The sequence below is a fragment of the Herpailurus yagouaroundi genome, unplaced genomic scaffold (assembly GCF_014898765.1).
Source record: "Herpailurus yagouaroundi ecotype Mexico unplaced genomic scaffold, PumYag 77, whole genome shotgun sequence".
Lineage (NCBI taxonomy): Eukaryota > Metazoa > Chordata > Mammalia > Carnivora > Felidae > Herpailurus > Herpailurus yagouaroundi.
Window position 1 is genome coordinate 85,982,710 of NW_024412388.1, and position 11,033 is coordinate 85,993,742.

Consider the following 11,033-nt stretch of genomic DNA (forward strand, 5'->3'; position numbering starts at 1 on the left):
ACAAGCAAACAAACATGAATCTACACATCCCAAAGCTCAGTGAACTTTAAGTAACATAGACACAAAAGTAGCCACACTCAATCACATCTTAGTAAAAAAACATTTTAAAGCCAAAGATCCAGGGAATTTTGAAAGTAATGCATACCTTGTTTTATTGTGCTTTACTTTGCTGCAAGTCTATTGATACCATTTTTCCAACAGCATTTGCTCACTTCTCATGTCTCTGTGTCACATTTTGGTAATTTTCACAATATTTCAAACTTTTCCTTATTATATTTGTTATGATGATCTGTGATTCGTGATTATGACTTACTGAAAGCTCAGATAATAGCACTTTTTAGTATCAAGGTATTTTTTATTTAAGGGATGTACATTGTTGTTTAAAGATATACTGCTATTGCACACTTAATAGACTACAGTATGGTATAAACATAACATTTGGGGGCACCTGGGTGGCTCAGTCAATTGATCATCTGACTCTTAATTTTGGCTCAGGTCATGATCCCAGGGTCATGGGATCAAGCCCCATGTCAGGCTCAAGGCTGAGCGTGGATCTCCCTCTACCCTTCTCCCCTGCTTTTTTTCTCTCTCTCTCTTTCTCTCTCTCTCTCTCTTCCTTTCCCCCTCCCTCCCTCTTTAAAAAAAATAAATAACTTTTATGTGCATTAGGAAACAACAAAAGAGTTGTTTGACTTGCTTTATTGTGATTTTCACTATATTGCAATGCTCTGGATCCAAATCCACAGTATCTCTGAGGTGTGCCTGTATCTTGAAAGACAGAGGTTGTCAAAGTTATTTGAAAAAACAAGACCCAACCATATGCTGCCTACAGGCAACACACTTTCTTTTTTATCTTTTGAATTATTTATTTATTATTGTTATATCTCCATTGTTAGCAGATCCGATGATAAAATTGACACATGGTTTATGTGTCAATAAATATTTCATTCTTTATACAAAATGCAAACATTACATTTTTTCACACTTTAGATTCAAAGATACAAATAGGTTGACAGTAAAAAGATAAATAAAGACTTATCAAGGGCTGGGAGCTTGGAGGTTCTCTTTCTGCTTGTTCCAGAGATAGCACAGCCTTGGACATACATATGGTCTTCCAGATTGCCAGAGGTGAATGTGATTTTATTTTTAAGCCTGGCTTCCCAGTATTTACCCTGGGTCACAGTAGTTTAGTGTTCACTCCATTTTTGGTTAGAGGTTGTGTTTAAGTCCCTTTTGCCAGTGATTTGTCCTGTGTTGATGGGTCTGTATGGGATTATAGAATGTTTTCAGGTCTTTCCCATGTCCTGTTAGAATTGCTTCTGAGTGGGTGCAGCCTAGTGCACACACCCAGCCTTCTCAACAGTGTTTCCTGTGATCCCAGGAGGGCTGTCCTCTGCTTTCTCTTTCCTTGGTTCTCTCTATTAAATTTCTGTTTTGTTTGCTATGATTTTTTTTTTTTAATATCATGGAGCTACCAGTATTCTCTTAACTACTCTCTACCAAGGTCTTCGTTATTTTCAACAACACCTTAGGCATGAAGTTCTTCACTCACTGTTCCAAATAAAGTCAGTCCTTTCAGGCAGAGCCTTTCATCCTCGTGAACTGTCTTTCTCCCCAAGCAAAACACTTGCGCTACTGCTCCAGAGCTGGGGATGAGACCACTTTTCCCCAAGTGCCATCTCATTCTGGGGACACTTGAGGCAGGAGATAGCAGTCCCTGGTCTTCTCAGTTGCCCTCCCCATATGGAATCTTCACCCTCCAAGTGAGCTCCAGCTCCCAGGAGGCAGTTGATGTCCCAATATTCTTGGCCTCCCGCAGCTGGGTATAACATCCACCCTACAGGTGGGGACTAGGTGGAGGAAGGGAGCCAAGATTTTCTCTGCCTGCCTACTTGGAATGGAGCTTCTACAAAATAGGGTTGGAGGGAGTGAGAAACACAGGCAGCCTGCCTCCCCCAGCGTGAAACTGTAACCCCAGACTGGGAGTTGTGGAAAGGGGGAGTCTCCATGTTGGCCATGCCTTCCCGGAGTAGAGCACCTGGCATACAGCTTCCATAACACGTGGCTGGTTGGGAGAGTTAAGGGAGAAGGTTGTAGTTCACATGCCACAGACTGTTGCTATTCTTGCCAAGATTTGGTAGATTTTCTTAAATAAATGTTTCTCCATATGCTGAAAACCCTTAGGACAATTTCCAGAGACTGTAAATGATTATATTTTATAATTTTTGCTATTTATTTTTTTTTTAACGTTTATTTATTTTTGGGACAGAGAGAGACAGAGCATGAACGGGGGAGGGGCAGAGAGAGAGGGAGACACAGAATCGGAAACAGGCTCCAGGCTCTGAGCCATCAGCCCAGAGCCCGACGCGGGGCTCGAACTCACGGACCGCGAGATCGTGACCTGGCTGAAGTCGGACGCTTAACCGACTGTGCCACCCAGGCGCCCCTAATTTTTGCTATTTAAATTGTGGTTTTGCTCCAGAGAATATCTGCTAAGTTCCTCACTGCACCACTCTAGAAATCCATGTTTCATTTTTTATTTTGATATATATTAAGATGTAGTTTGGTTTGACCTCTCTTTCAGGTGGAATTAATGTTTAGAATTCCTTCATTTTACAGTTGATTTTGTTTCAAAAAATTGAGATAAGTAACAAAGTTTCAGGATTTTGCCATTTAAAAAATTAGGGTAGCCTTAGTATTCTTAATAAATGAAAATCCTAACTAGATATAATCATCATTACATTTTTCTCCTACATCTTGAATTCTAATAATATGATGATGAATCTAGGGAAATGCAGCTTGATTCATAATTAAATAACTATTAATTTAACTTACTGCGACATCTCTGTTTCTTATATATCCTGTCTCCATCCAAGTGTTTATTATGGATATGAATAAATAATAAGTAAGTAAATTATGTACCACATTATTTACTAAATAAATGACTGAAACTAAAAATAATGATTTTTAAACTCTGCAAGGATTGTAATAGTGCTCAGCTGAGTGAATGAGGTATGAACACATTCATCTCAGCAGAAGAACAGTGGTTAAGACTGCAGGGTCTGAAGAATCTTGCCCAAGTACTTTCCTGGCTGTATGACTTTGACTGAGTTACTTATCTCTCTGTGCCTCAGTTCTTCCCCTGGTAAAGGAACATAACTGTATGCCCTACATTATGCTATAGGACATGAGGATTAATAAATTAGTGCATATAGCTGCTTAGAACAGTTCCTGGCATATGGTAGGTATTCAGTAGTTGTTACTACTGTTTGTTTCATGTACATTAACCACTCATGCTTCTCTGTGAATTCGGGGTCATTACTCTATTTCAAAGATGAAACAAAATATGTATAACTTTTATTTGTTTATTTAAAAATTAAAACACATATTCTTTAATGTTGCAAATACTTGGAATACCTTGCAGAACTCCTCTGGTTCTGATCCTAAACTTACTGATACAAGTGAATGATAAAATGTAAGCTCCATCCTTGTACTCTCAGTGTGTTTCTTTTTAGCAATTTCTGAGCCTGGCTTTTATCAGTCTTACCAAAACGACAAATCTTATCAACCATTCAAGATTAGCTATCCAAAGAGGTTGCCTGTGAGAGAACTGAATTTTATTCTGTCAGAATTGTCTCAGCACAATAAAATCAAACAAACAAATAAACAAAAAAACCCACCTCTCTAGAATGAAAAAGCTCCATGAGGACAGGAGCCTTGCTCACTTTTGCCGCATAATATCCATCTCCCAAAACAGTGCCTAAGATATATCACATTTTAAGTGTAGATATATGCAGAGATATGAATGGATTTTGAGTTACTATGCTGTCCTCTGGCAGTGCTACCCATCAAGTGCCTGGGTAGATGTGCCTGGGCCTTGGCCGGAGCTGGACAGGTTTGAGATGTGGGTATTAAGAAGAGTGGCTGTGATGCGGAAGGGCATGTTTAGAGAAAGAGAAGGACTAAGATGTAATAAACCTCCCACGAAGTTTAATAAGCATGAGAAGAGGGGCACCTGGGTGACTCAGTCAGTTAAGCATCTGACTGCAGCTCAGGTCATGATCTCATGGTTCGTGGGTTCAAGCCCCATGTCGGTCTCTGTGCTGACAGCTCAGAGCCTGGTTCAGATTCTGTGTCTCCTTGTCTCTCTGCCCCTCCACCAATTGTGCTCTCTCTCACTCTCTCTCTTTCTCTCTCTGAAAAATAAAAATTTAAGAAAAAAAAATGAAGAGAAGGGCCAAAAGAGAGGAGGAAAAATAAAAAAACACCAAGATAATACCTTTTGTAAATCAGGGAAGAGGTATTTTATAAATCACTGAAGGACTAATCAATAATGGCAGATGTTATAGAGGTTAAACTGATGAAGTTGAGAAAGTAGCACTGAATTTCATGATTAGGAGGCTTAGAGTAATCTCAGTTGAGTGATGGATGCAGAAGCAGATTAAAGTGGGAAAAGGAACAAGACTGTGGGGAGACAGTGGAAGCAGATACAGATTGGATTTCCTAGACATTTGATCTTGATATTAACAGACTGCAGAAGTCAGAGAAATAACTGAGTTTGGATAGAATGTGTACTTGTATTCTTAGCCTTAGGGAGATACAATCATATTTAAAGACCCAGAGGAAGAAACCACACCTCCCTCCTCCCCAAAAATGCAAGAAGTGATTGTATAGGAAAAAAAGGTGTAAATGACATTTTGAATTCTAAAGATTGGTAGTATATAGAACTAGAGCTTAGGTGAGGCCAAAGAAGGGCCCTCTCATTCAGGAGACTAAAGAAGAGAGGCGTCTGGGGAAAAGCGAGATGGATATTCTAGAACCTGTCACTGAGCAGCCTAAACCAGAGTGAAGATTCAGGTAACTTTCTGCTTTAACAAGGACAGTGAACTTGAAATTGGGTGGAAGCCCTGTCTGTCTTGCAGGAAAATATTGTTTTCAGGCTTATAAGGAACATTCCAAAAAATAGTTGACTCAAGGACCATCAAAATGGGCTGAGGACAAGACCCTTCTTAACTCCCACAATAGTAAACATGTTATTAGAAGGGTGTTAATAAGTTAATGTTGCATCTTACAATTAAAAATTCTTACAACAGAAAAAAAAAAGGTATGGTGAAGTGGATGACAGGATACCACAACCAAAAAAAAAAATGTTTTTCAAATTGCAGTATCATAAATTACTATAAATATTTTAAGTTAATATCAAATATTTAATATAAAACATAATATGTAATATATAATTGCTATAATATATTTAAATATTGTTTCTAATATATAAGAAAATCAGTGGTGGGGGCACTTGGGTGACTCAATCAGTTAAACGTCCAATCTTGATCACAGCTCAGGTCTTGATCTCAGGGTTGTGAGTTCAAGCCCCACATTGAGCTCCACGCTAGGCGTGAAGCCTACTTGGAAAGAGAAAGAGAAAGAGAGAGAGAGAGAGAGAGAGAGAGAGAGAGAAAGAAAGAAAGAAAAGAAAAAGAAAGAAAGAAAGAAAGAAAGGGCAAGCAAAGAAAAGAAAGGGAGAGGGAGAGGAAGGAAGAGAAAGAGGGGAGGGAGGAAGGAAGAAAGGAGGGCGGGAGGAAGGAAAGGAAGGAAGGAAGGAAACGAGTGGTGGATATTGATATTTTATTTCATTTTAAAACTTAACATAGATACCATCTTGAGTTTAATTACAAGATATTCTTTTATGTTTCCTTTTTCTTTAAGCTGCTAATAGTAAATGGATCCACGAACATCCAGAAAGTGCATATAACCTTGTAAATTCTCCACACTTAAAACCTGCCTGGGTCTTAGACAGAGCACTGTGGCATTTATCCTGTGACGTTGCAGAAGGGAAATACAAAGAAAAAGGAGTACCTGCTTTGATTGAAAATGATCATCAAATGAATGTCAGTATGTATAGAGGAGTACCACACTAAAACAGAATAACAGAATTTCTTTTTTTTAAATATGATTTGTCAAATTGGCTTACATACAACACCCAGTGCTCATCCCAACAAGGGCCCTCCTCAGTGCCCATCACCCATTTTCCCTCTTCCCCACCACTCCCCGCCCCCCCCTTCCACCCTCAGTTTGTTCTCTGTATTTAAGAGTCTCATGTGGTTTGCCTCCCTTCCTCTCTCAGAATAACAGAATTTCTAAAGTACAAATTAAATATATGGTTGAAAATTACTTAGAGTCTATCTTTATTATGGTAAATATGTTTTGTGAAAAGATTTTGAATATATTTTTTTCAACTATTGAAATTTTTCAGTGCATTCGAAAGATAATTTGGGAGGATATTTTTCCAAGGATTCAACTCTGGGAATTTTTCCAAGTGGACGTTCACAAAGCAGTTGAGCAATTTAGAGGACTTCTTACACAAGGTAAGTGATATACATAGAATGTTCCTAGCAATTTAAAAAAATTATTACTCTTAAAGGGATAGCTCTTCTTTTCTAAGGTTAAGACATTATTAAATCTGTTATCATTATATGATATTTGTGTTACTATAAACTGATTGTGGAAGCTGAGAGTTAGCAGAGACATCTAAAGAGTATGTCATAATAATACATAACATAATAATTTCTCTTGGGGACTGTTTCTTACTATTGGTTCCTTAGCACAGTGCTCAGAATATAATAGAGCTCAGTATATGTTTGTTAAATACGTGAATGGAAGGGGAGTAGAGCAGATTATTTCAGCTGCCAAAAGCTCAAAACAGGCTTTGAAACAGAGAAATGTAGTGTTCTGTTGGCTAAAGTAGAAATCTTAACTGAGGTAGAAGGGCTTCCAGCTGATGGGGCCCACCATTAAGGCTACCTACCCACTAGTAAGACTGACCCAGATAATAGTAAGGAGCAGATCTTCAGTTCAGGACATAACTAAACTAAAGAAGTGAATCACTGTGTCCCTGACAAAGGAGGAGAGTAAAAGTCAGGCTCAAAGTGTTTTGAGGAGGCAAATTAGAGAGAAATATCATAAAGATGTATCTACAATTAGTATAGGACAGCCTAACAGCAAGGATATTGCTGGCTCTTAAAATAAGAAATTCTCTTCCTCATCTTGAATCTAGAGCTAGAATAATACCCAGAAATACTACTTTCAAAGGAGAAGTCAGGGGGCACCTGGGAGGCTCAGTTGAGCGACTGACTCTTGATTTTAGCTCAGGTCATGATCCCAGGGTCATGGAATCGAGCCCTGTGTCAGACTCTGTGCTGAGAGTGGAGCCTGCGTGGGATTCTCTCTCTGTACCTCTGCCTCTCTTTCCAGCTCACACTCTCTTTCTCTCTCAAATAAAATAGAATAGAGTAGAATAGAATAGAATAAAATAAAATAAAATAAAATAAAATAAAATAAAATAAAATAAATAAAATAAAATAAAATAAAATAAAATAAAATAAAATAAAATAAAATAAAAACAAAATCCATTTCCTCTTAACACCAAAAAAGGAAAAGTCTGTATTACTTGAGGTCTAGAAACTTAAGGTCAGATTCACACTTCAGCTTTCCCAATTGTGTAACATCTTGATACATGAAATTTTTATATTAACTTTTCTTCATGTTTCATTTTACTAAAAGGCCTCTATCTTCTCTTCCCTCTGATATTTATAAGCTGTATTATTTAAATGCAATAGTGTGTACTCATAGTAAAGAAAAAACAAACAGTACAAAAATACAATTAAAAAAATGTGTGACTTCTTCTCCCTCAGAACTCAATTCTTAGAGGGAACTATGTACCAATTAATAGTTTTTGTGTTTCTTTTCAGACTCTTTTTTGAAAGGAATTAAAATTTTATATACATTTTTTATAATTGTGTATGTATAAATTAAATATATGTTTTATATCTCTTATACACACACAGAAGACTACAGCTTACAGACTGTTTAAACAGTGAACTTCTTTAGCCTTTTCAATAAATTGTTTCCAGTTTTTTCATCATTCTTTCATTCATTTAATACTTATCTTTTGAACCACCTACTACATACTAGGTACTCTTCCCGGCATGAGGATTCAGTGGTGAACACAGCAAGCCCTTACTTTAGTAGAACTTATATCCTAATAAGCAGTATTGTAGAAAATATATCCTTGTATGTGTTTTTACTTATGTGAATAAATCTGCAGAATAAATTGTTAGACACAGAATTTCTGGGTCAAAGAAATCACTACTACATCATCACTATTACATCATCACTAAATATACCCTCACCAACAAGATACCATTAATCTTTATAATCTTTGTCAATTGGACAAAACATTCCTTATTTTAATTTGCAGCTTTTTGCTCATTAGTGAAGTATCTTTTCACGTGTTACTTTACCATTTTTCCATTAATTGTATATGAATGTTCTTTCCCTATTTTTCTGTTAGGTTGGGGTTATTTGACATTTTCACATTGACTTATTATTATTGGTGATTCCTTATTATACTGGCCTCACATATGCCCTCCTAGTATGCTGTTGATCCTTTAACTCTTGATTTATGGAGGTATTTTTTTCAGTATAGTCAAATTTGTCAGTCTTGTCTTTTATGGCTTCTGATTTCACATCATGCTGAGAAAAATCCTTCCACCAACATTGTTTTCTTCTAATAATCTTATTTATATTTTACATTTAAATGTTCAATACACCTGTAATTTATTTTTGTATATTATATAAGGTATTTATTTTTATTCAGAAAATGATATTGAATTTATAATCCATCCTTTTTTACTGATTTGTAGTATCACCATAAATCCTTCATAGTATAGTCATATGCGAAATATATATGGGTTTGTTATCTATACTATTACAGTGATCTTTTATTCACTCTATCAGTATTGAAGACTGTTTTATCATTTACACTGATTGTGTAGCTTTTTCTTTTTTTTCAAACACTTCTTGGCAGTTTTCATATGGTTACTCTTTTTTAATTTAATTTAATTTAATTTAATTTAATTTTAATTTGTATATAGTGCAACAATGATTTTGGGAGTAGATTCCTTAATGCCCCTTACCCATTTAGCCCATCCCCTCCCCAAACCCCTCCAATAACCCTGTTTGTTCTCCATATTTAAGAGTCTCTTATGTTTTGTCCCCTTCCCTGTTTTTATATTATTTTTGCTTCCCTTCCCTTGTGTTCATCTGTTCTGTGTCTTAAAGTCCTCATATGAGTGAAGTCATATGGTATTTGTCTTTCTCTGACTAATTTTGCTTAGCATAATATCCTTTAGTTCCATCCACGTAGTTGCAAATGGCAAGATTCCATTCTTTTTGATTGCCAAGTAATACTCCATTGTATATGTATACCACATCTTCTTTATCCATTCATCTATCGATGGACATTTGGGTTCTTTCCATACTTTGGCTGTTGTTGATGGTGCTGCTATAAACATTGGGGTGCATGTGCCCCTTCAAAACAGCATACCTGTATCCCTTGGATAAATACCTAGTAGTGCAATTGCTGGGTCATAGGGTAGTTCTATTTTTAGTTTTTTGAGGAACCTCCATACTGTTTTCCAGAGTGGCTGCACCAGTTTGCATTTCCACCAGCAGCGCAAAAGAGATCCTCTTTCTCCACATCCTTGCCAACATCTGTTGTTGTCTGAGTTGTTAATATTAGCCATTCTGCCAGGTGCGAGGTGGTTTCTCATGGTGGTTTTGATTTGTATTTCCCTGATGATGAGTGATGTTGAGCATTTTTTCATGTGTCGGTTGGCCATCTGAATGTCTTCTTTGGAGAAGTGTCTATTCATGTCTTTTGCCCATTTCTTCACTGGATTATTTGTTTTTTGGGTGTTGAGTTTGATAAGTTCTTTATAGATTTTGGACATTAACACTTTATCTGATATGTCATTTGCAAATATCTTCTCCCATTCCATCAGTTGCCTTTTAGTTTTGCTGATTATTTCCTTCCCTGTGCAGAAACTTTTTATTTTGAGGAGATCCTGGTAGTTAATTTTTGCTTTTGTTTCCCTTGCCTCTGGAGACATGTTGAGTAAGAAATTGCAGTGGCCAAGGTCAGAGAGGTTTTTGCCTGCTTTCTCCTCGAGGATTTTGATGGCTTCCTGTCTTACATTTAGGTCTTTCATTCATTTTGAGTTTATTTTTGTGTATAGTATAAGAAAGTGGTCCAGGTTCATTTACCTGCATGTTGCTGTCCAGTTTTCCCAGCACCACTTGCTGAAGAGACTGTCTTTATTCCATCGGATGGATATTCTTCCCTGCTTTGTCAAAGATTAGTTGGCCATATGTTTGTGGGTCCATTTCTGGGTTCTTTATTCTGTTCCATTGATCTGAGTGTCTGTTTTTGTGCCAGTAACATACTTGATGATACAGCTTTGTAATACAGCTTTAAGTCCAGAATTATAATGCCTCCTGTGTTGGTTTCCTTTTTCAAGATTGCTTTGGCTATTTGGGGTCTTTTCTGATTCCATACACATTTTACGATTGTTTGTTCTAGCTTTGTGAAAAATGCTGGTATTATTTTGATAGGTATTGCTCATATGGTTACTCTTGCAGATGAACCTCAGACACTAGATTTTAAGAGTTTATATATATTTTATCTTATTTTGTGCTTTTATAAGCCACTTCAAGATCTCTTTAGAATAAACCAGATATTAATTAGTAATTATAAAATCAAGTCCAGTGGGGGCAATCCTGCACAACACCTAATTTACTAAGAACAAGTTCCAGAAAAGGCATGAAAATTCCTCCCACAGAGCATTTATTTACTTTTTACTTTTTTATTTTTATGTAAGGAATATGCTTGTTGGTGAAAAGGAAAAAAGTACAGAAACAACCCTGTGTGCTTCTTTCAGAGAATGTAAAGAAACACGTTTGAATAGAAAGCAGTCTTTGAAGAAAAAGACCTCCTGATATTAGTGTATTTGCTAACACCTAAAAAGAAAACTTGTGCCACCAGCATCCTTAATGCCCTAAAAAATGTATAGTAGAATAAGTGAATGCCGACTGAAGCAGAAAAGTGGGGAAGTGTTTGAACTGATAGGAATCCCTGTGTTTTTCTCCTATAATGTTCTTGTCTCTCCCTCCCTCCCTTGCCCCCCCCCCCCCCC

General features: G+C 36.8%; 1 protein-coding gene across 2 annotated transcripts in view; it reads left to right on the forward strand.

Moving 5' to 3' along the window:
- The window catches only part of AGL (amylo-alpha-1,6-glucosidase and 4-alpha-glucanotransferase), an 83,562-nt gene that overhangs the window by 21,774 nt on the left and 50,755 nt on the right, over positions 1–11,033 (forward strand). For both annotated transcript variants that reach the window (XM_040471074.1, XM_040471075.1), the window contains exons 6-7: positions 5,707–5,888; positions 6,254–6,365. In XM_040471074.1, the coding sequence (XP_040327008.1) occupies positions 5,707–5,888; positions 6,254–6,365 (294 nt within the window). The remainder of the gene's footprint in view (positions 1–5,706; positions 5,889–6,253; positions 6,366–11,033) is intronic.